Raw genomic sequence first — 26,015 nt, 5'->3', positions numbered from 1 at the left:
GTGGGGCTCGAACCCACGTGGGAATCTGCCCATTGGATCTTAAGTCCAACGCCTTAACCTCATGGCCATCCTGGTGGCCGTCAGTGGATTTTATCACCTCCTTTTGGAACACTTTGGGATGTTAGCCATGTTTCCACCATGTGGAGCAAGTAGAGCGAGCGCTAGCTCCACCCACGACAGTCAGCTGACTGGGCGACAGAAAAACGTCACACCCTTGCGTCCAGTGTCTTGTTGAGACAAACAGCCACAAAAGAAAGAAAGAGTTGCTGGATGTCCTCCTTTGTAGTGTTGCATGTCCATGTTTGTACCAGTATGACGTCACACGATGTATCGAATTGACCCACATCCCACCTACCAAGTAAAGGTACTGTTCTCAGTCCAAATGCAAGCCTGACCCAGGGCTTATCATTCCCAAACTGTACTATACTGTTCCAGTACAACTTACAGTATATACAACAGCTTACTAACTTGAGTCTATTGTATTAAACACCATACCAGGAGTGGGGTTCGAACCCACGTGGGCATCTGCCCATTGGATCTTAAGTCCAACGCCTTAACCTCTCGGCCATCCTGGTGGTGGTGAGGTTGTTTTTCCGCCTCATTTTGCGACCCGTGGGGATATTATCCATGTTTCCACCAAGTGGAGCAAGTAGAGCTAGACAGACTCCACCCACGACAGTCAGCTGATTGGGTGACAGAAAAACGTCACTCCATTGCGTCCAGTGTCTTGTTGAGACAAACAGCCAGAAACCGAGCAGGAAAAAAACAAGCTGCTGGATGTCCTCCTTTGTAGTGTTGGATATACATGTACATGTCATTGTACCGGTATGACGGTACTGGTGGCGGTCAGTTGAATTTCTCGCCTGCTTTTCTCGACCCTTGGAGATATTAGCCGTGTTACAATGATGGTAATTGTTTTCCAAAACTTCTCAGACCTATAGATACTTGATCTCCAAATAGAGGCCAGATCTGGCCGACATGAGACTAATACCGTCATGTAATTGGACTATTTTCAATCAATCATTGAATTCTCTGCTTTTTAAAAAATGTTTACCTACCTCATTTTGTTGGGGTAGGTTTTAACCCCTGCTCCTTGTTGCTCGGGTGAAGTAGCAAGAGCTACAAAGAAAAGTGCGATTAGGTTTTTGTGTCATATACGTGAACACCAAACATAAGGACCAAGAAGTGTTGTAATGTGAATATTGAAGTGTTTTGAGGTTTCTCTCAAAGCAGCAGCAGTGTAGCTTGACGTGAAGAAGGGAAATCACATCACAGCGGACTGACCAGCTGCTGAGTCGTGGCTTTTCTTAAAGTCTTAATTAAAGGAAGGAAGGCTGCCATTTTTTTGTACAGTCACCTCATTTCTTTTCAGTATTTTGGGCAAGTAAACATAATCAGCAAAATGTGCATTCAGGCACATACTCATACTGCCGTTTTTTAAACAGCATTGACGTAAAATTGTGTATGTGTGTGTCAAACCCCTTGGAGGTGACAGCTGGTCCTAGAACAGATGGAGTCAAAGCAGTGTGGATAAAAACACGATTACTCATCGTCTTCTGTTGTCGTTGCTGTCTGTCGCTCCATCTCACTTTTACAGAGTTGTGGATTCAGCTCTGACTACTAGTTTGAACAGTTTTTCGCTGCCTGACGCAGTGCTGAAGTTGTTAGTATTGTTGCTGCATGGAAGGAGGTTGTGGGGTTTGAACTCCAGTTTGTCAAAAGGTTGAGTGTTCGTCTGATGCCTGTGTAAGTTGGGTATTTACTGTAGTTTAATTAGAGCCAAAGGGTAAGCGAAAGGATTACACTTAAGAACCTCACTTGTGCATAAATTGTATGCACTAATCCTTTCCTGGAGTCACTTGATTCATCTCAAACAAGATGATGCATCTTCTGTCGTCTCCAGAATGACCTAAACGCGTACGCCACATACATGAACTTTCCCTGCAGTACACTTTTAAAGCAATGTGTAGCTTCTAAACGAAAATGAATGTCTGCTACATTCAAGCATTCATATTCCATTTGGCAATGGCTTTATTTTTTTTTCTCCTAGATTTGAGAGATTTAAAGGAAGGGTATTTTTCTTAAGGTTGTGCTGGTTTTTTTTTCTGTTCCGTGAGTCGGTTGCAGTAAAGAGAAAGCATAAAGTGAACAAATTTAGATAGAACTCAAGGAATGGGTAGCTTTTCAGGTATAAGAAGGAAAGCGTTTTTATAGATGGATGATGAAAGGTTTCAGTGGGCCACACAAGTTCCTTTCAATTTCTCAATCTCACTACTTAAATTTGGGGATGAAAGGAAAATGTTGCATACGCAGTTGCTGCTTCCTTTTAAAGCATTAATCCAGCCTTCTTCTACCAATTTATCCGCCACATGAGGGTCGTGGGGGGGGGCAGTGTGACACCGTGGACAGGTCACCAGTCCACCATAGGACCACATATAGTGATAAACAACCATTCACTCTCACACCTACGGTCAATTTAGAGTGTCCAATTCGCCCTAATCGCCAAGTCTGTTTGTTTTGGACTGTGGGATGAAATTAGGATAGGGTTGGGGTTCGGGTTGGGATTAGGGTTAGGGTTAGTGTTAACCACTACGCCAATTGCGTGGCCTCTTTTAAACCATTTGGTTCTTATCAAAAATAAAACATTATCAATGGCTTTCCTAAATTACTTAAAGGCGCCATATGTAAGAATGTGGCCAAAACTACGGTTACTACATTCAAATTCAAAATACCGAGGTCTTTGAGGTTTCGTTTTCTGACGTAACTGGCAACCCGTGGTTGCTCGGCAGCTGAGACTCTACTGACTGCGATAATTGGTAGACAGCGGTAGGTGGCGCCACATGCCAAAAACATGATTTGCTGTATTGTTGCAGTTGGTGAGTTCAGTTTGTTATATGAACATTATTCCTGAGTCTCTGTGACATATTAGGAGGATTTTATGGCCAGTTGCTTTAGATTTATTACATAATGCACCTTTAAACCTATAGTAGGCATTGGATGTGTATCGGACATCTAAATAAAAAAATGTATTTACCGTGCCAAAACTTACAAATGGATGGTTGTGGAAACCACTTTCCTTCTGACCTTCACATCCAGTATCTCCTGCATATAAATCGTGTATTCACACATACATAAAACATGGCCTATATGCAGCATAAGGATAGTTCGCTTCATGTGTGGTGGTGGGTTCTTTTTTTTTTTATAATCCCTCATTTGCTTCTCCCCGCGTCCCTTTCCTTCTGCTTATAAACACGATTGATGTCACGACAGTCACGGCGGCAGTGGCATTTTTATCTATAAATACGCGCCGAGCTTCAGTGTCATCTCATCGCGGCTGGGTTCATTTAGAGATCTTCTTCAAACAGTCTGACAGGAGTGAAGCTCTGCTGCCGAGGAGAAGTGAGTGGAGACTTTCTATTCAGGAAATAAAGAAAAAAAAAAGACAGACTTTGCTTTCATGTGATATGAAAGAAAAATGTTTGGAGAGAAATCTGTGAAGTAATGAAATTATTCTTTTCATCTCTCCGGGGAAAGGCTAGGAAGGTATTCTTCTGATGTCATATTTCAGTATAATGGTAGATTTTTTATTTCATTCATTTTTCAAACCAAACTCCCACAGCTTTATATCTAAGTACAAACATATTGGCCATCACATAAATTACTTTCAATAGCTGCAGCTAAAAGGCTATAACCGCCATGAAATAATAATAAAAAAAAAAAAAAAATGTCACAATAAATAACAGCAATATTTCATTTGAATAGAGGTTTTTATTTTTCCAAACACAGCTACAGCTATAGAGCTTTGGAGAGAAAAAACACAGTTGGGCAGAAAAAGCCCTGATAAAAACATAGAAGATAAGACCTGATAAATAACAGTGTTAAAAACAGATCAAATGAGAGGAATGATTTATGTAAAAGGAAGATGCAATGTATATTTTACAGGGTACTGCATATGGGGCAGTTCTATATAAAGAGAAACGTGTGACTGAAAGGTTGCTGATTCTAGTCCCGACCAGGTCAAGGGCTTGGTTACCCCTGAGCAAGGTACCCAATCCCCATTGCTCATTGTTAATTGGACAATCTTAATCAGGGCCAGCCTTGTAAAATAATCTCATAATAATAACCTATAAACAACAAGAACTCTGAATTTCTTTTCATGAAGTATGTTTTTACAAAACATGACATTTCTTGTGGAAAAATAAGTGCAATTTCAACCGTACGTTTGACACCCCTGCTCTAAATTGACCCCAGACCCCCACCAAGAAAAATAAGTGTGTGTCAGTATTGCAGAAATATTACACGATAAGAGCAGACGAGTCTTATGGAAGTGTTCTGTTCTTGGCTGCACAGTGCAGCACAGAGTTCTACACAAACTTCCGGCCTCAGAGGATTTACATCTTATATAGGACGACAATGTGCCGGCAAGAGTCGGTAAATAATGGCTTTTTCCAAATGCTAACTGCTGTTAGCTGCCGTTAGCCTCGGTGACGCTGACGTAGTTTCCTGTGTCTCATTTGCATATTTAAAGAGACAGGCACTCAAAAGCGAGCGTTCTGAACAGGGCTGTTTTGGCAGAGTGATTGAACTGCTTGAACTGGACACCAGGGAACTAGGTTCACTCGGAGAAATAGTGTATAAGATGTCTACTTTAAAGCAATTATGAACCTACACAACATGGATAGAATATATTTAATATCTGCCAATTAAATCCTCCCAAATGAACTGGGCCATTTCCTCTTTGATGAGGTGATTTTCTGTGTACGAATAAGAAACGTTTTTTATACCAACATTCATATAAACAACCTTGGAGATTCGTCTTTAAACAATAGCAGGGATTGTAAGTCAACTGCCTTGTTTGAGCGTTTTCCAACCTCATTCTGTGATTCTCTTTTGTTTTCCAGGTGTTCTCCCAATCGGTGTGAACACGGAGGCCACTGCAGCCAATCCTGGACCGTCTTCCACTGCAACTGCTCTGACAGCGGCTACAGCGGCGCGACCTGCCACAGCTGTGAGTCTCTCCCCGTCAGGCTGATGCCACCGCGTTTTAACACCCCCAACATAAACGCCCCGTGGCAGAGAAACAGGGAGCGGAAGACGAGACGGAAGAAATGCTGCCCAAAAAAGGGAGCCATATGTGAAACACGATAATGAAGGGAAACGGTGAATACTTCCCGCATAAATTAACGCCAGAAGCGAAACAGATGAGAGCTGTGATTGCACTGAGTTCAGATAAAATCTGATTTGCCACCTTTGAAGTCCCATTAAGACTCATGAACACGTTTTACCCCCAAAACATGGAACTGATTTCAGGGTTAATTGTGCGGCATAATTATTTCAAACAGCAGCTGTACACGAGATTGGTCAAATCTGCAAGACTTTAAAATACTAATATTTCGGATTTGCAGCTTTCTGAGCTGAGCTCAGACCACATGGTGGAATAGCGGCGTTGTTGTCTAACAGCACGAAGGTCATCGCTTTGAATCCTGGCTTGAGCTAGGGTCTTCCTGTGTGGAGTTTGCATATTTTCCCAGTGTGCGCATGGGTTTTCCCCAGCTAATCCAGTTTCCTCTGTTTAAATTAACATGCAGAGGTTAATTGGACATGCTAGATTAACCATAGGTGAGATTAAATGATTGTTTGACACTGTGTGTTTGGTGTACCATGGACTCAGGCCCGGGGGCCAGATGTGGCCCGCCACATCATTTTATGTGGCCCGCGAGGTCTATGCCTCTTTAAGGCGCGCGTTGACCATAAACTACATTTCCCACAATGCATGGCGATCGTGTTACCCGTGAAGTGACGGCATCCCGCTACTAGTTTGCAGTGTATCATTGTATATGCATCATGTGTGACACAACTGAAATTGAGATTGAAATATCCACAAATGATCCCAAAATGTCCAGGAAGAGAAAGATTGATGCAGATGGACGGCAGTTTCAAGAAAGATGGGAAGGCGAATACAAAGAGAAGAACCGGTATGTCTTTTGAGGCGGTGTCGGTCGTCAAAGACTTCAATCTACATGGGCATTTTGACACCAAACAAGGAGCCAAGTTTGCCAAAGTTAGCCTTCAAGGAAAACAAAAAATTGTCAAAGAATTAAAAGGCAAACTGGGATGGCAGCAGAATGTGTTCACAAAAGCCATAACCAAAAACGATGCAGCAGTGAAAGCTAGATTTATTGTGGCTGAAGAAATCACCCGTGCTTCAAAGTCTTTTTCTGAGGGTACGTTTACGTTTAGTTACATTTATTCTGTCTTACAGTTACATCTGAAAAATCAAAATGAGTTTGACTCCCCTGCACTAGAAGGTCCTCAGTGACTGACCTTGAACACACCTCATAAGCGTATGAGAGTGGAAACTGGGATTTGTGAAGAAAGAATTAATGCAAGGAGGGTTTTTATCAAGGTCTAACTTTAGTCATTGCTGCCCTGTCCTCTCCAGTTGGATAGATGACGAAAGAAATTCAAAATCCAGTGAGGATTCAGTGGTGACAGTGTGTATGAAGCAGCAGCAGCAGCAGCAGTAGCCGTAATCCTCCACAGTTGCTGATCCCATTATTCCCCTCACAGCTGTGTACGAACAGTCCTGCGAGGCCTACAAGCACAACGGCAACGCGTCGGGACATTTCTACATCGACGTGGACGGCAGCGGACCAATCAAACCGCAGCTGGTCTACTGCAACATGACAGGTGACTCCACACAAGTTCACGCACACCTTCAGCCTTTCATCAGGTGATCATTGAACTATGGTGATGAAGTATTTGTACTTACATTATAACACTGTGTCTGTCTGTCTATTCGCCCTAGAGGAGAACACATGGATGGTGGTCCAGCACAACAACACAGAGCTGACCAGAGTCCAACCCTCTCCAGGCGTGAACCAGTACTCGGTTCACTTTGACTACTCGTCTCGTGAGGAGCAGCTGTCGGCCATCATCGGCCAATCGCAGCACTGCGAACAGGAGCTGTCCTATCACTGCAGGAAGTCCCGCCTCCTCAACACGCCAGGTGAGGAATGTTTGTTTGTCCTGGACATTTCTTTTTGGACATGGTCTTCCTGTCTGTCCTGGAACAACCAAGAGCTTGTGATATGAATATGGCTGTTGACAGATGGAAACACATGTGTATCTGCAACTATCAATGGCGTGATAGTCACTGGGTTATTCTAATTGCAAATGCATTAAAGGGGACATATGCAAAATCAACTTTTTTATCATTTAAATCCTTATATTTCATCAGTCGGCAAAGCGTGAAAAAAAAATGACTCACTCATGTTTTTGTGGTCCTCTGGTGAGGGCAATAGTATACGAAAACCGGATGGCCGCAAAGACTGCGAAAAGTTCTATTCTTGGCTGCACAGTGGTAGCACAGAGTGCTACACAAACTTCCATCCTCAGAGGATTTATGCGCCCAGCAGATACATTTTATAGATGAGGCAATGTGCCTGCTAGAGCCTGCAAATGATCACTTTTCCAAATGCTAACTGCTGTTAGCTCCCAATAGCCTCTGTGGCTGATGTCATTTCCTGTCCGTTAAGTTTCATTTTTATTTTTATTTTTTGAAAGAGATAATACTAAACTGAGCGTTCTGAACAGGGCTGTTTTGGCAGGGTGATTGAACTGCTGTGGTGCTTCATCCTTAAGGTGTTTTGACCAAAGCATGTCACAGACATGTTCATTAGGACACCAGGGAACTAGGTTCACTTGCAGAAATAGGGTATAATATGTCTCCTTTAATAAATAGTAATATATATAAAAGGGATATTAATATTGTTAATGTGGGCGGGGCTATGGTGTGGACATAATGTTTGTTGTTCACATATTGCACTATACACCTACACCTAATACCACAAAATACCATGTCAGTCCAAAATTCAGTTCACCTGAAAAAAAAACACCTTTCAATCACTCGTGACGTGAAAACTGGACTGGAACAAGAATGATTATGGTAGTCTGTACTCATAGCTGTATTGATTGACAGGTCTGTTTATATCTACCAAGGCAACTACACACACACACACACCATTGAGTTTTTTCACTCCTGTTGAACTACACAAAAACCATATGTGAGAGATGCTCGAGTGGTGAGGCAGCCCTTTTTTGGGGAGATGGGATATGAAATGATGGATGGAGATAGCCAAAGAGGCAGCAACGATAGAATGGGTAAAGAAATAGAATTTTCATTTTAAGCTCTCTGGTGCTCTCTCCGACGCGCTGACTCAGCAGAGACCTTTCCAACCACCCACCCTGCATCCTCCCCACCTACACACACTTTTTTTATATATTATTTTTTCACTTATACTATCGTGGACCTCAACTCAAAATAACGTATTCAGCGTTAGCTCTCTCTCCCTGCGCACACTGGAGTCATCTTGGGAGGTTTTGTTTTTCCGCACATTCTTTACTTATTTTCTTATAATCCCAGTACAGCGCACGTTATTCCCACTGTGTCACAGCTTTTATGTACTGTGAGCATACAAGTCAATTATTGATTGATTGCAAGAGGCTGCTGTCCTGTGAGCACTGGTCTCAGAAAGTATACGTGGAACATTAAAATGATCTGCATCCCTCATAACCTTTTTTGTTGCTCTGGTGATTCTTACTTTACAACCGCTCTTATATTCGGTTAAGCAGCTATTGAACACACTCACGACGAACCTCGAAGGAGCAGCGTGAGCGATCAATGAGGCCTTTACGACGTTATCACTTTTGAACAAGATGCATGTAATAATCCAGAAAGAGCTGATGGTGTGGTTTAAGTCGCTTTAATTTGGACTCACATGGGTCAGGTTTTTATTTTTTGTTCTTGGGGAATTCAAAACTAACAGCGGTGCTGAAAGTGAACATAATGAGACTTTTCAAGTTAAAAACATCTTTCAGTTTGGGTCAAATTCAGTCCTGCAGAGGTCAAATTTTCATCCAGAGCAATTTTTTCTTTTTGTAGAGATTAAAATATTTCTCCAAATGTGAAATTTCTTTCTCTAGAGGTCCAAAACTTCCTTTTCCAGAGGTAAAACGTCTTTCTCGATAGGTAAAAATATCTCTCCAGAAGTAAAATGTCATTCTCTAGAGGTAAAAAAATAATATATATATATCTCCAGAAGTAAAATATCGAGGTAAAAAAAAAAAAAATCTCTCTGGAAGTAAAATGTCATACTCTAGAGGTAAATTATATGTATATATATATATATATATATATATATATATACATATATATCCAGAAGTAATATATCATCCTCTAGAGCAGGGGTCACCAACGTGGTGCCCGCGGGCACCTGGTAGCCCTCAGGCAGCCAATACGGTGCCCGCGGGCTCACTTCACTTCACCTCACTTGCATGTATCCGTATGATCGCTCAGTAAAATATCTTTGATATTGTTTATAAAAACTGGTAATCGTTAGGAGTAAGCACTGGAATGAATGTGTATGCAGTTTAATGCATAATATTAATAATTTAAATGGTAAACAAATAAAAAAAATGTAAATGTGGTAGCCCTCCATATTATTCTTTACCCTTCAGGTAGCTCTCTGTCTCAAAAAGGTTGGTGACCCCTGCTCTAGAGGTAAAACAAAAAAAATATCTCTGGAAGTAAAATGTCATCCTCTAGTCTAGAGGTAAAGAAAAAAATATATATCTAGAAGTTAAATGTCATCCTCTAAAGGTAAATATATATATATATAGAAGTAAAATGTCATTCTCTAGAGGTAACAATGTTTTCTCCAAAGGCAGAACTTACTTTTCCAGAGGTAAAATGTATTTCTCGATAGGTAAAAAATATCTCTCCAGAAGTAAAATGGTATTCTCTAGAGGTAAACCTTCCTTTGCCAGAGGTCAAATGTCTTTCTGTAGAGGTATATATTTTTTTCTTTAGCAGTCGACCTTTGAGACACGTGAAAGTTTGTTTGTGGTCGTGTTTCAGACGGTTCTCCGCTCAGCTGGTGGCTCGGTGGTCCCGGCACTGGTCGTCTCCACGCTTACTGGGGTGGAGCTCAGCCGGGCAGCCAACAGTGTGCCTGTGGCCTGCAGGGCGACTGTGTGGACCCGCATCACTACTGCAACTGTGATGCCGATCGCATTGAGTGGTAACCCCCCCCCCCCCCCCCCCCCCTCACCAAGTGTTATGAAAGCTATGCTCTGACAGGCTAGCGTGATACTTCCTACCCGCACCCACAAAACACTCAGCACATTAACACGATGTTTGCTATGCTAGCGTAAACCAAGACTAAAAACAGACTTTTAGAACACAAAGTTAACATGTTAGTCCGACTAAAATGTTTCTAAATCATGTTCATGCCTCTGACATTTCACCCAGAAATAGAAGAATAAGCTAACACTCGGACATCAGGTCATACGGCGGACTAGTGGCGGGGTCGTACCTATGTTCCCCGGGTCCTATGTTCCCCGTTTTCCCCAAAAAGGTCCTATGTTCCCCACTTTGTATGTGACAGGGGAACATGGGACCCTTTTTTTGAAAAAGGGTAGGGTTAGGGTTAGGGTTAGAGAAAGGGTCCTATGTTCCCCGGTCACATACAAATCGGGGAACATAGGACCCGGGAACATAGGACCCGGGGAACATAGGTACGGTCCCCTAGTGGCTAGTGCCGTTACCTTTTAGCAAAAAGACCCAGGTTCGTGACCCAAGCTGACTGAGGTTTGCATGTTCTCTTTGTGAGCATGTGGGTGTTCTCCGGGTTCTCCGGTTTCCTCCCACTGTCCAACAACATGCAGAGATTAACTCTCTAAAATGACCACTGGTGTGAATGTGAGAGTGAACAGTACGTTACTCCCACTTTTCGTCCTATGTCACCTGGGATTGGCTCCAGCTTTTTGCGATCCTCATGTAGAGGATAAAGCATTAGCACTTGACATGCAAATGACTAGCCACAAGCTAACAATGGATACTGCTGAAAACAGAGTGACTTATAATGGAGGTTTTTGCTCTGCTTTCTCTGTTGTCTTTCTCTAGTTATATATTTTTTATCAATGCAGTTATTCTGAAGTTAATCCCGTGTAGTCTGCTTGTTAATGCACTGCTAATAATTACACTAATAAGGTCCCTCTTTGCTAACACATCAGCAGAGCCACGCTATCCTCTGCATTCTCATTTGTATTGTGTCTCTTACTTCGTGCGGCTGCAAGTAGAACTAATGAAAGTTTAATGCCTGCAATGATATTTCCAAGGCTGTGCGTTGATTTTATGATACGATCTTGCAGTTAAAGTCTTTTAAAATGCAAAGGGAAGCGAAACAAGAAACGCGCACACAGATGAACGTAAGAAATAAAATCCTGTAATAAAGACCCGCGGTGACAAAAATTGTGAGAACAACCAAATGTCTTCAAGTACATTGAATCAACCAGACTTTGGGCCAATTCCAATTCCTATCTTAACCCTCAAGCTCAACCCTTAATCTTAACTGGCCCTCAAAACCAAGTGTTGAGGGTTATTTTGTCACTTAGAAATGGGACACCCTCTTAAATGCAGATACGTCTTCAGACTGTAGGGGGCAGAATAACGCGAAAGCTGCGTCCAGTCTGTCAACTCCAAAAAAGAAGAAGAAGAAGAACACATTTACGTCAGGATTATTTATTACGATCCGTTTGTCAGTCAAGTTATTAGGTTGTCAGTTAGTTATAAGATGATACTCATACAAATACCACAACCACGGACATATTCAGCTGACAGTTACCACACACCACGACTTATTGAAAAGTAAACCATAGCAAACCATCGCTTGTCCGCACCGGCCGGCTATTGACAAAAGATCGTAAAATAAAAATAAATGTTACGCAACAATGACGTCAGTAATCCATAATATGGGCCTAAACTAAGATAATACAATGGTTTATTAACAAAGAAAATACTTAATTTGTAGCGTACTCGTTTCGCTGCTTTCGGCGCCATCTTTGTTATATGAAAACACGCAATGCATTCTGGGTAGCCCTTGCTTCCAAGGGTGGTCTCGGAAAATCTCAATATTGAGGGCGATACAGCCCTCAAACTTACCCCTCAACTTAATTTTTCTGAGAATCGGGACAGCACTTGCACTAGAGGGAGCGCGCATTTTTGAGATTGAGGGTTAAGATTGAGGGTTAAGCAAGGAATTGGAATTCACCCTTTGTCTTTGTCCAAACTGTTTTGGAAACACATTTGTCTCTGTGTCCTGGAGAATTCTCTAATTCTAATTCACACCTGACAGTAAGATTGATACAAGGATCAGGAGAGAGCGTAGAGCTGCACACGGAGAGTCAGGGTGGACCACGATACAGTCGTCATGATCCCAAAGGCTGTGTGTTAGTGTTACAACCCCAAAAAGTTCCAGTGTCTTTGCTTCTTCTTTCGATTCATTTACATCCTCCTTGTAACCTTTTATTCTCCTTCATATTCTTCTCCTCCTCTTCCTGCAGGGCTGAGGACTCGGGCTTGCTCACCTATAAGGACAGCCTCCCTGTTAGGTCTCTGGTGTTGGGTGACGTCCAGAGGCCGGGGTCAGACGCTGCCTACAGGGTGGGACCGCTCCGTTGTCATGGAGACAGTAAGTCCAGTTTCGGGGTTGCCTGGTTACACTGGAAATTAAATGAGTAGTGGAAATCTTTCTTTTTGTGGAAGATGCTCACCTGTTTCAAAATGGGGAAAGAAATACACGAGGCATTGTTTCTAAGATTTCTGTGTTTTGTTTTAATTCCGCCTGACAATTTCGTGATAAATGAATCATTCGGGGTCGTGCACTTCCCCAACGAGAGGCTTATTATCGTGAGCAGAACTGTTACTAATGCATATTCCCTTTGTAGAAATGTCACACTGCAACACTTCGCCTCTCGTCAAATGCATTACAAAGCAGATCAGAGAAACGTGCTGCTTTCCCTTCTTTCCGTTCATTGTAATCACATCCATTTATATCCACCCAAGTAAATAGACAAATAAATGTTTGCCGTGGTTAATCCAACGAGACCCCGCGACAGAAATCGAGCCCTTGTGTATAAGCTAATTAGCAGAACCTGTTCCCTGCGTGATTCGCATGTGAAAAAAAGAAAAAAACAAATCTTGACTGCGTGTTCTCGCTCGCTTGTCAGAAAGCTTCTGGAACGCGGCGTTTTTCGACAAGGAGACGTCGTACCTCCACTTCCCCACGTTCCACGGAGAGCTGAGCGCAGACATCTCCTTCCTCTTCAAAACCACGGCCTCCTCCGGTGTGTTCCTGGAAAACCTCGGCATCAAAGACTTCATCCGCATCGAACTGAGGTGTAAGTAAAGACCCCGGGGGGGGGGGGGGGGAATGTTTAATCCGGATTAGAGTGATGTGTCAGTGAAGCCTGGAAGTCGACGTCTTAATCTGGTTCTTAGTGCGACCCATAAATCCAGAGGTTTCACACTTAATCGGTATCGCAGTACCCTGAAGGGTGAAAATATGCAAAAAAAAAAGAGTGTATGTTTGTTCAGTGTTGTAAAGCTGCAGCAGGAGCTATATCCTGATCCTACAAAGGAACGTTTAATCCTACGATCTTTTTTACAGCCCTCAGATCAATACGGGAAAGATTCCCCATTTGCTTTGTTTCCACAAGAGAATAGAGAAGCTTTTTTTTTATGTCTGTGTCAGCATTTTATGGAAAGAAAGAACCGTTTGTCAAAGTAAGAGAAACACCTCAAGTGACGTCTGAAGAGAACCACCAACCAGGAAGATGTTTCTCATATAGTTTTGACCCAAACAGAGGAGTTAATCTGCACTGCCGGGAAGTTTAGTTCTGCTTATTCTGCAATATTTACACGCTGAGAATAAAGGTGAATTCCAATTCTTTGATTAACCCTCAATCTTAACCCTCAATCCCAAAAATGCACGCTCCCTCTAGTGCAAGTGCTGTCCCGATTCTCAGAAAAATTAAGGGTTAAGTTTAAGGGCTGTATCGCCCTCAATATTGAGATTTTCCGAGACCACCCTTGGGAGCAAGGGCTACCCAGAATGCATTGCGTGTTTTCACATAACAAAGATGGCGCCGAAAGCAGCGAAACGAGTACGCTACAAATTAAGTATTTTCTTTGTTAATAGAGATATAAAAATGATGAAAACCATTGTATTATCTTAGTTTAGTTGCGCAACATTTATTTTTATTTGACGATCTTTTGTCAATAGCCGGCCGGTGCGGACAAGCGATGGTTTGCTATGGTTTACTTTTCAATAAGCCGTGGTGTGTGGTAACTGTCAGCTGAATATGTCCGTGGTTGTGGTATTTGTATGAGTATCATCTTATAACTGACAACCTAACAACTTGACTGACAAACGGATCGTAATAAATAATCCTGACGTAAATGTGTTCTTCTTCTTCTTCTTCTTCTTTTTTGGAGTTGACCGACTGGACGCAGCTTTCGCGTTATTCTGCCCCCTACAGTCTGAAGACGTATCTGCATTTAAGGGGTGTCCCATTTCTAAGTGACAAAATAACCCTCAACACTTAGTTTTGAGGGCCAGTTAAGATTAAGGGTTGAGCTTGAGGGTTAAAATAGGAATTGGAATTGGCCCTAAAAGCGGAAAGCTTTACCTTTCTGTTTTTTTTATCGCCTCTGATTTCGCTCTGTGCTCTGCTTAGCTTTCTAACATCCTACAAAGTGAGTGTTATGTTGGAATACGACGGCAATAACCAAGAGGCTAGTGTACTTTATGGATGGCACTACTTTGTGGCTGTTTATTTACATTTACAGCCCCTCTCTGTTGTGGTTTTATTCATTTGACATATATATCCCCCATGGTGCTCTTTACTATGTGTACGGGCAGGACAGTAATGCAGTAAACAATGCGGCGCGCATTTAAGAAGCAGACAAGCTTTTCTTGTGGAGAAAGTCTTAAAATATGTTGCTGTTTGAACCGTAATGAGCCCATTTCTTCAATTTAATCTCAGTTTACTTTGCTGCATTTTCACGCTTCACTATGGATTAGATTTGAAGGAACATATACGGAATCTAATGCAGGGACACTGCTGCACAAACAGCCTCTCTCCTGAGGGAAATCATTGTCAGTGCGGGTGTTCCGGCTTTGAATACGGCTGCCTTTGTTGGCAGCTGCCTCAGATCGCTCTTGTACCACTGCAGCTGGTCCCGAGAACAGTCTCGAAATAAACTTTCAGAAGCTCGTGGTATTGTTTCATCTTGTTCTGCCCTCGCAGAGAAACGCATTCTCTCCTTTCAAAACGCGAAGGACAAGCGTGTTTCAAAAATACCTGCTCCTCTCCGAGATTCTCTTTGCTATTCAAATGAACACAAGTGAAATGATTATGTGAGCAGAGCGAGAACAGAAGTTCATTCTTTCCATTTCTATAATCAGGAATGACCAATAAGATGATCTGTAACCTACAGTACATGTGCTGTTTCTGTATTATACCATTGTGGGTGATTATGAGCTTAATTGCTCGCTGCACTGTGAAAAAGAATTCTCAGCTGGTATCCATGAAAAGCCTCTCAATTGATTTTTTTTTTTTACCATGTTAATCGTTGACACATTTGCTGAGATGAAATGTTTTTTTTCCATCCTGTCCATACTAATTTCCCTCACGTGAGTCACAGATAAGCAGCCGTAATCAAACAAATGGGCTGTGCTGTGAAAGTTTTGCTAAAGCTTTTTAAAGTACCTAGAATTTGGCATCACTACCCAATGGTTCTTTTTGTCCTGTGGCTCACATCAGGCTATACATGCATATCAAATTAAGAGCTATTATTTAACCCAGTGAACAGCAACATTTTTCTCTGCCAATGAGCCAATTAATTACCTGAACCTGATGTTGATCAAGCTGTCAATGTCTAATGTAGAGTTTTTCCCCATCGATTGAGGGTTCTCTGGATCAAAACAGTTCTTACTGAAACCATTAGTGTTACCAAGAACCCTTTAAAAACCCTTTCTGTGGCAAAGGGTTTTTCAGAAGGTAGAACCTCAGCCCTTGTAGAAGTACCCTATTGGAACCCTTATTTCTAAGAGTGTACCACTTTATCCTCCATATGAGGGTCGCGGTAGGGGGCAGTGGTGCCAATCCCAATGTATATGGGGTAAAAGGCGGGGCCACATAGAGACAAACAACCATTCACGCTCACATTCACTGGTCAATATGGGGTGTCAAATGTGCCTAATTCCCAAATCCAAAGAAAGCTGAAGAACCCGGAGAAAACGCCTCACACATGGGGGTCAACATGCAAACTCGATGCAGAAAGGCCCTCGTTCCAACTGGGTCAGGAACCTGGGTCTGAATGCTAACCATGACCATGATCGTGCATCTCATCAGGCTTTCCTCCTACATTATAGCCTCTTGCACACCTTCCCTAGAATAGTCTTGCTCTTTAAGCAGATACACCTGCTCTCGTGTAAACATAGGCCACTAGCATGGATTCCACTTGCCTTTTCACCAGTTCAACTTGCTCCCATCGGGATTTAAATTGGTGCTCTCCTCTATCACTTCTGGTCTGGCCAGGACACGGAGTCTCCTGAAGAAGGGAAACATTCACAAACAGCGATTTTGTGACCCCTGGAGCAACGGAAAAGCAACATTCAGGAGCTTTTTGTATACATCTAACATGGCCTAGGTGAGATTGTGGTCTGACTTTAGCCAGGCAAGGCAAAAGTCGTTAAGATGGCATCACAACGTTTTCCGTCACTGCATACGTCATCTGTAGGTCTTTCCAATTTCGTACAGACCCATTTTGATTTACATCTGTTGGTCACACCCCTTCGCTGTGAGATTACACCCTTTCCAGGCTTAGATGTCTGGGTTTAGCCAGGCTAGGGATTAGATGAAGGCTTGAGTGGCCCTTTAAACAACTGCTTTTTGTTTGATTGACAATAGAACGTCGATTCTTTGGCAAAAACATGATGCACATCTACTGTTGATAATGTGTCTCGTCCTTGAAGGAATATCCAAAGAGTTATAGGGCTAAAACAGGGGTTCTCAAAGTTTTGATACCTGAGGGCCAATTTAGGAACCCAACATTGGACTGAGGGCCGCCAAAGGGAAAAAAAAGAAAAAAAACTGAAAGAAATCCCATTTGTAATAACTATGGCGTCCAAAATTTGACAAAACCGACATACTATACTACATCGTCCAAAATGTGAATTTTATTTTATTTTTTTAATTTTTGGTCCAAAATTTGACAAAAACATCATACTATTTTATGTCATTCAAAATTGTAAATAATTTTGGGGAAAACAGTTTTTGGTCCAAAATTTGACAAAAACGTTGTACAATACTGTCGTCCCAAATTTAAAAAAAAAAAAAAAAAAAAAAAAAATGGTCCAAATTTTGACAAAAATTACATATATGCCGCCCCAAATTTTAAAAAAATTTTCAAAAAAATTTTGGTCCAAAATTTGCCAAAAATTACATTATGCCGTCCCACATTTTTGGGAAAAAATTTAAATGCCAAAATTTGACAAAAAATCATACTATACTTTGTCACTATGTCATCCAAAATTTGATGACATAGTGAATACAGTTGTACAGTTTACTCTTATTGGTCTGTATCCAGTAATGTCCAATAAACATTTAACAAGCCATTGGCCCGCGGGCCGCACTTTGAGAACCAATGGGCTAAGAGATGTGAAATGGGATTGTTATTGGCAATTGTATTACTGCTGTGTCAGTCTGGCATGTCGTCTCTGATTCCACCCTCCTCCAGCCTCCACTCAGGTGGTCTTCTCATTCGATGTGGGCAACGGGCCGCTGGAGGTTCATGCGGAGTCAAACGCCACGCTCGACGACAACCGGTGGCATCGCATCCGAGCTGAGCGGAACGTCAAGGAGGCGTCGCTTCGGCTGGACGAGCTTCCCGTCGCCACCCGGGAAGCTCCCACTGACGGACACTTCCACCTGCAGCTCAACAGCCAGCTCTTCATAGGTGACGACAGCCGACATCACCCTCATTATGCAGTGTCTGCGTTTTGATGCCACTGTTTGAATCACTGCAGAGCCGTTCACTGATGAATAGTTCATCTGTTAAGGATCTAATTCAGCCATCTGTGTTATCCACCAAGTCTACGAATAGTTTATGTGTCACTTCAACCTCACTAAGACAGAAAACTCAAGACAACTTCTGGGGGAAATCGCACAAATGAAGCTCATAATGTGCGGTTTTTTTTGTCGTCGTCAGTGCAGAATTACCTCACTTATGTCTTCTGTATGGCTCTAGTTAGACCAGAACAGATGAGCGAAGGACGGGAAACTACTGAGTAACTGGTTTAAACGCTGAAAACAAAGCCCGTTTACTCTTCTTTGTGTGAATGTCCAATATGACAAAAAGCCTATAGAGCTCTGTTAGCTGCATGTACCGTATCATACACTCAATCATCAAAGATCATCTAATATCAAGTCCAGAATCCAGGAAAGTCCACCTCCTCCTGACATAAAAAATGGAAAGATCCCTTTTTGGATGGGTGTGATTACATCCTTATACAAAGGCCCTAAAAATATTCCCTTTTGTTTTGTTTAATTTTTTTCGGCTCAATCCTGTTTTCCTGCCAGCAGACTTCATCAGACGCTGAGTCGGCTCATTTCGCCCTCAGCATTAACTCCTGGTTCTCTCCCAAGACGGTAGCAAGTGTGGCCTCCTCTGGCGATCCTGCACGACCGAAGAAGACGGAGGAATGTTCCTAAAACTGCTGCTGAAATTGCTGAGTCAAATAACCGCTGATTACATCCAATAAATAAGGCCCAGTAGCATGCAGCGGGGAGTAGTTATGGTATACTGTGAACAGTACATAGAAATATTGTGTTTAAAGTTATTTTCTCCTGCTAGGGTTTTTAAAGCTGCAGTGTGTTAAAACCGAGTGTTTTATTCTGCCTCCGTTTGGGCTTCTTGGATAGAAATGATGTAACATTATTTCTATGCTTATTATTCCTTGATCTTTAAGCTATCAGATCTGACTCAGGGAGTGTTTGTGTGTATACAGCAGCAGAGCAGAGGACGAGCAGTGTTATCCAATCAAATGATGATGGACTGGGCTTTTTGAGCAGTAGAATTCACGCACTGAAACTTTTTCTTGGGCTTGTTTTTTTGCGAGTGTTTTCAGTTTTCAAGTTTGCAGACATCTTGTTTTAATGAGGTTACCTGCCACACTTAGTAGATACTGAACTCCAGGGTCATCTTCTTCTTCATGGTCCTCCTGGATCTCCATGGTTCTCGATCTTGTCCCGCTCTGATACTTAAAACAAGGACTGTATTTAAGTTTTGTTCAGTCTTTTATGCTGTCAGTCCACATTGTCCTTGGTTTCCACCCCCCAAAGTATGCTAATTTTTCACTTCATGAAGGAATTAAGTGATCTTTTTTTTTTTTTTTTGAGAACATGCTTCCTGTTGCTTTTCACTCTGAGCAATAAAAGTGCTAAGTAGAACCATATAAGGTTCTTCGGTTTGAAGAACCCTTTTTGGCTTCAGGTAGAACCTTTTTATAAAGGTTCCACCTGGAACCCTTTTGGAGGGTTCCACCAATAACCAGGAAACCCTTTATCCAGGAAAGAGGTTTTAAAGTGTCCTCTGGATCAAAATGGTTCTTACACTCTTAGAAATAAAAGTGCTAAATAGAACCATATAAGGTTCTTCGCCTTGTCCTCATATGAGAACCCTTTTTGGCTTTAGGTAGAACCCTTTTGAAACCCTTTATACGGGAAAGGGGTTTTAAAGGGTTCTCTGGATCAACATGGTTCTTACTGGAACCATATGTGTTACCAAGAACCCTTGAAAAACCCTTTCAGTTTTTCAGAAACAAATGGTTCCAGGTAGAACCTCAGCCCTTGTAGAAGGACTGTTTTGGGACCCTTATTTCTAAGAGTATACTGGAACCGTTTGTGTTACCAAGAACCCTTGAAAAACCCTTTCTTTGGGAAAGGGTTTTTTCAGAAGCAAATGGTTCCAGGTAGAACCTCAGTCCTTGTAGAAGAACCCTTTTGGAACCCTTATTTCTAAGAGTGTCTAGATGCGCGATCTCACATTGATTGCCGATCTTTGTTGACGTCTAAACGGTTGCCGTGTTGTCAAACACAGCTCTTGCAATTCTGATTCGTCTTTTAATGTTTTAATCTAGGACAAGAGGCCAACAAAATAATTCAGGCTTCAAAGAAATTCCTTCCAAAGCCACAGGAGAAATAACTGACCTGTTTTCACAGTTTGACTAATTCATAAAAATATATTTAATCAAGTGCATAAGAAAACGTTTTCATGTATTTCGATGTCACTTGTGCGTGTGTATATACCGTGAATGTTAATCCATCCATCCACTCGCTACCCGGCTCACAAATTCATCTTTGCACATGCAGTGTATTTATTTGTGTTGTGTAAATTTAGACCCAGTGCACGTGAGTGATAATCCTGCCTTTAGCTCTACAAAGCAGTGGATGCCATTGTTTATGATTAATTAGCCGTGTTATTGCCTTGCATAGATTTACGATCCAACATGTTGTTTATTTTCTGATTCATTTATTGCTGTTTGGACCGTAGGTGCTAAAAAAACAAACAAATCCATACACGGAAATGAAAAGTGAAATGACTTCCACGGTGGAGGTTTGGTTTAGGATGGTGGTCGAGCCTTTGTGTGTTTGAGCTGCTCCTATATTCGCCGCGCTAGTTTCACTTGCATCGTGAAAGACGACCTGTCCTGTCGAGCTATTTTTAGATTTGAGTCATTGCTCCGAAATGTTTTGGTAACTGTGACGCAAATAGTAATTATGCTTGATTATAGTCTATGTTCAGACCAGAGTGTCAATGAAATGTTTTTTTTTGGTCATTTTCTCCAAATAACATCCAACTTTGTTTCATTATGCTCCGGATAACTTCGGCGTTCCTGTCTCTTTTCGTAATTTTCTCGTTTGTTTCAATAAATCCAATTCCATTTCTGTTGAGAAAACCCGGCGCTGGAGCCAATCTCAGCTGACATAGGATGATAGGTGGAGTACACCGTGGACAGTTCCCATTTCATCACAGGGGACATTCACTCTCACACTCACACCTTCAGTCAATTTTAGAGTGTCCAATTGACCTAATCCCCATATTGCATGTTTTTGGAAAGTCGGAAGAAGCCGGAAAAACCCGGATAAAACTCACGCACACACTGGGAAAAACGGGTATAATGTGCGACTGATGAGCTGCTCCTTTATTCGCCGCGCCTGTTTCACTTGCATCGTGAAAGACGACCTGTCCTGTCGAGCTTGTTTTAGATTTGAGTCATTGAAGCCACAGGGGAGCAAAATGTTTTGGTAATTGTCACTTAACTAGTAATTATGCTCGATCGTGTTTCATACACAGTCTATGTTCAAACCAGAGTGTAATTTTCTCCAAATAACATCCAACTTTCATTATACTCCAGATTAATTCCTGTCTCTTTTACGTAATTTTCTTGTTTGTTTTTTTTTCAATAAATTCAATTCCCGTTACAGTTTCAATTAAATCGTGAAAGATAACCTGTCCTGTCGAGCTATTTTTAGATTTGAGTCATTTCTCAGAAGCCACAAGGAAGCAAAATAATAAAATATAACATGTAATGTTATATTTGATTATTTTGTATACACAGCTTTGTTTCATTATACTCTGGATTACTTCCGTGTCCTGTCTCTCTTCGTGATTTTCTCGCCTGTTCCAATACTGAACAGACTGTTCCAATACTGAACAGACTGAGTTTTATTTTAGGTTGGGAATAGCAAGATGGCATTTAAACAGAATATTAAGAGCCAGGTTACTTTACAGGTAGCCGACACTTGCCTGCACGTTATACCTATTTCTTGGCTCGCGGTTCACGTGTGGGGCTGCGTACAGTGGAGCTCATCCATCGTTAACCGCCTATTGCTCTGTTGTCTACAGGAGGCACTGCGTCCAGGCAGAAGGGCTTCAGAGGCTGCATTCGCTCTCTGCAGCTGAACGGCGTCACCCTGGACCTGGAGGAGAGGGCCAAGATCACGCCCGGGGTGCGAGCCGGCTGCCCCGGTCACTGCAGCAGCTACGGCTCGCTCTGCCAGAACCGGGGCCGCTGTGTGGAGAGAGCCAACGGCTTCCACTGCGACTGTGGCCAGTCTGCCTACACGGGAGTCTTCTGTCAAACAGGTACGCACATACTCACATTTTAGTTTTTTTCATTTTCTGATGTAATGAAACACTCAAAGTACTCAAATGAAAACACTTTATTCCTATTTTGAAAGCTTCCCTTTTCTCACACATGTATTAAGCAAATTATCTTCAGCGACTGCACATACAGATCTTTTTTTTTTGTTTGTATCACCTTAAATCTTACTTCTATAAAATAAAAATTAATGAATCACGTTGATTATGACCACGTTAACTACAGGTTTATCATAAAGTACATCAGATCTAGATCTAGTTTCTTTGTGTGGTGAAAATACATTGTGAATATATACAGTAAATCCCAGTGTGCTTTGTATTTGTGTATCAGTAGTTATGACTGTGATTTCCAGTTCAGATACCATGTTAAATAGTACAAATCATGCTTATTTATATAAAAATAAACAGTTTTCCTGTAACAACAATGATTTTAAAATAACAGTGACTCTATTACCATGTATATAAAAAATCTATTAAAATGGAACAAAAACAAACATAACCTCAACAACTTTTAACATCAATGCAGCAAGACATAATATTTAAATGATATCAATGCACTAAACACAGAACCGTGACCCACAATTTGCTTCCAAAACACTTTTTTATCTGACTTGATAAAAATCCTCTTCAAGTCTGGACAGCCAGGACAGAATAGCAGGGAAATGATGCAACCAATATCGTATGACTTAATGGTCCACAGCCACTGGAGTGTGTTTTAGGAACAAGGTTTAAAGGGTAAAATACAAGACTTTATCTCACAGCTCCTTGAATAACACACGCCTACTTGAGTTTGCAGAACTCGGCTGTGGCGCCGTAAAAACGAAGAAGTTCGGTGCTGTAAAATATTCCGATTCCAGCGTAGAGAGGTTGTGTGAATGTGGTTTGGACTCTGTGGAAGAGAGTCATGTTGTCAGAGACGTTGTAGAAGGAGATGATCCCCGCGTCTTGATCCATGTACACTCCGACTGTGAAGTCATCATCATCATCATTATTGATCACCCAGCATCCATCTTGGACTTCAAAAATCATTTCCTCAGAGGTCCCGTCTTTGAGGATTTTCTTCTTATATGTGACTGCTACAGTGACGTGTCCTCCTGTACTTTTACAATCCACCTCCCAGTAACAGCGTCCAGTCAGAACCTCTCTGCTCAGGACCTGAGCGTTATCCTTGAATCTGAGTGGATGACTCGGATAAGACTGCTTTTTCCTCACCGCTGTTACTTTTCTGTTTCCGTCAGATAACACCAGATGTTTGTGTACTGTGTATGGATCCAATGTGATTTTCTTTGAATATTGCAATAGCTCAGCTCTGGTCTTGGGCTCTGGTTGAGACAGTAAATCATTGTCTGGATTCACTGTATGGGAGGTGTCTGTCCATGTCTTAGTCAGGATATCCTGTAGTAGACCTCTGACCTTTGACACGGCTGCTGTCATATCCTCAAAGTATTTTAGAGGACTGACATTGGTCCTGGATGAGAGTGCGGACGACCTGAGTGGCAGCAGTGAGCGGTAGTTGAGCAGAAAGTGGTTGTGATCCTCTGTGCGTAAGAGCCGCTGCAGTTCAGCGTCTTTACTCTTCAGCTCAGAGATCTCCCCCTGCAGCTTCTCCTGAAGATCTCTGTTTCGACTCAGTTCGGTTTCCTGCTGGGATCTGATTTGCTGCTTCACGTCAGAGCTTTGTTTTTCCAGGAGACGGATCAGCATTTTGAAGATCTTGTCCGTGTCGTCCTCTGCTTTGTCAGCAGAGCGATTGACGGCCTCCACCTCCTGCTCAAGCACCTTCACATCCTTCTCTCTGCCCTGGATCCCTTGGTGGATTTTTGGTTGACTCAGCTCGAGGCCTTTCTGCTTCCGCTTCCTTTCTGTCGCAGATGAGACCGTGTCGTGGTCCTGATGTTGGTCCTCACAGCAGAGATAACAGATGCACTGCTGATCGGTGCAACAGAACATCTTCATTACCTCATTGTGATCGGGGCAGATGTTCTCCTGCAGCTTCTTTGAGGGGTCCACCAGCGTGTGTCTTTGAAATACAGGTGAATCAAAATGAGCCTGGAGGTGTTCCCCACAGTAAGATGCTAAACAAACTAAGCAGGACTTGAGAGCTTTTTGTTTCCTCCCAGCGCAGACATCACAGGCCACATCTTCAGCTCGTGCATAGCTGTGGTCAGCAGGAGCATCTTGAAGTCCAGTCTTCTTCAGTTGCTCCACCAAATCTGCTAACATGGTGTTTTTCATCAGGACAGGCCTCTTTGAGGTGGTCTTTCTGCACTGAGGGCAGCTGTAGCGCGTCTTCTCGTCCTCTGTGTCCCAGTGGGATTTAATACAGTGCATACAGTAGCTGTGTCCACAGGAAATAGTCACGGGTTGCTTCATCAGATCCAGACAGATCACACAGCGTATGTTTTCCTGCCCCAGCTGAACTCCTCTGGCTGCCATTTCTTATCCCTGAAGTGAAACTGACAAAAGTTGAACCTAAATTCTAACTCCTTGGCGTTCGTCACTTTGCGAAATCCGTTTGCGAACTGCGCTGCACTTCGTGTTCACCAAACTTAAACCAGCTCACTGAATGGGAGGGAGCAAGTCAGCAAATATCTTTGTATTTTAAATGAGCACACGGAGGAGGTGTTTACCGGTTTTGCTTCATTCCAGAAAGAGGACATTATGTTTTTGGTGTGTCTGTATCATTTGGCAGGATCATACGAAACGTTTCTGTGAAATCTGATACAGGGAGTGGATGCGTGGATGTGTTTTTTGTCACTTCTTCTACCTTGTAGAGCTTGCTTTGACATTATTTACTTGACATGAATTACTAAAAATTGGACGTGCTAATACCATGGTTCTCAAACTCAATTACTGCGTAGAAAATGAAATGAATAACCAAAGAAATATCTAAATTAAATGATAATAAGTACAGTAATAAGTATAGTAAGAGTCACCTTATTGCTCGCTCCATCTTACAGGGTCTCTGAAGGTTTCAACAAGTCAAATTTAAGACTTTTTAAGACCTTTTTAAGACCATAATGAATACAATTTAAGACCCATTTCACATCCATAATGGCAAAAATGGACAAAAGACATGAAGGAAAATTAGAGCCACAAATCGTTGAACTTGCACTTATCCATCTTATGCAAGCAATTCGGCTTAGCTGTGGGCTTTCGTTAAGTTTTCTCCGTTGCTATGCTAAGCTGTAACACACCACGGCGCGCGCACAGCACTCTAGCTACTGGTGCTCGATAAATTCTCACCGGGCAGCACAGGTGGCCTACTTTAGTTCCGTGTTGTTATCGCATCCTCAAAAATCGAAAACATTTCAAAGCGAGACTGAAGTTTATGCATGTTTTAAATAAATGTAACGTTCATAGATTTTTGAGACCTTTCAAAATTGTATTTAAGACCTTTTAGGAGATTTTAGGAGAATTTAAGACATTTTTAGGCCTTAAACTCAAATGATTGGATTTAAGACTTTTTAAGACCCCCGTGGATACCCTGATATTCATCTAATTTAACTATACCAGTGTGTGAAGTATATTTGAGTAAGAGGAGGATGGTGAGCGAGCAAATTATCTTATCTTATGCTCTGCCTTTTTGCACCTCTATATGTTAACGTTGCAGAAAATGGTGTTACTTCAAGAGCTCAATATTTTACCACAGAGGGGCCTGTGTGTAATGATCTGATGTTATTTTAGTCGGACCATTATGTGTAATGTCCAGAAGGTCCGGACAAAACATTTACCTTTATCTATCCTGAGCTAATGCAGCTATGTGTGGGGAAACGCCCTTCAATTGAGTATGTCTGTGTAGCTGAGATACATTTTATTTTATTTTATTAAATTTAATTTAATTTTATTTTATTTTATTTTATTTTATTTTATTTTATTTTATTTTATTTTATTTTATTTTATTTTATTTTATTATTTTTAAAATAAAATAAAATAAAATAAA

General features: G+C 41.8%; 2 protein-coding genes across 2 annotated transcripts in view; one reads left to right on the top strand and one right to left on the bottom strand.

The window, feature by feature from the left end:
- The window catches only part of LOC310927705 (contactin-associated protein-like 4), a gene marked incomplete at its 5' end in the record, with an annotated part of 112,897 nt that overhangs the window by 73,212 nt on the left and 13,670 nt on the right, over positions 1-26,015 (top strand). The window contains 8 exons of the mRNA XM_083890076.1: positions 4,902-5,008; positions 6,571-6,690; positions 6,809-7,009; positions 9,920-10,082; positions 12,406-12,533; positions 13,072-13,242; positions 17,648-17,866; positions 21,818-22,057. Of these exons, the coding sequence (XP_083746202.1) occupies positions 4,902-5,008; positions 6,571-6,690; positions 6,809-7,009; positions 9,920-10,082; positions 12,406-12,533; positions 13,072-13,242; positions 17,648-17,866; positions 21,818-22,057 (1,349 nt within the window). The remainder of the gene's footprint in view (positions 1-4,901; positions 5,009-6,570; positions 6,691-6,808; positions 7,010-9,919; positions 10,083-12,405; positions 12,534-13,071; positions 13,243-17,647; positions 17,867-21,817; positions 22,058-26,015) is intronic.
- LOC310926660 (E3 ubiquitin/ISG15 ligase TRIM25-like) lies at positions 22,853-24,508 on the bottom strand (the record flags this gene model as incomplete). Its single annotated transcript, XM_083888844.1, has 1 exon — positions 22,853-24,508. The coding sequence occupies one exon, from the start codon at positions 24,506-24,508 to the stop codon at positions 22,853-22,855; it is 1,656 nt and encodes a 551-aa protein (XP_083744970.1).

This window comes from Microchirus variegatus (assembly GCF_963457635.1).
Source record: "Microchirus variegatus genome assembly, chromosome: 5".
In the NCBI taxonomy this organism is placed as follows: domain Eukaryota; kingdom Metazoa; phylum Chordata; class Actinopteri; order Pleuronectiformes; family Soleidae; genus Microchirus; species Microchirus variegatus.
This window is presented reverse-complemented; position numbering and strand designations above follow the sequence as displayed.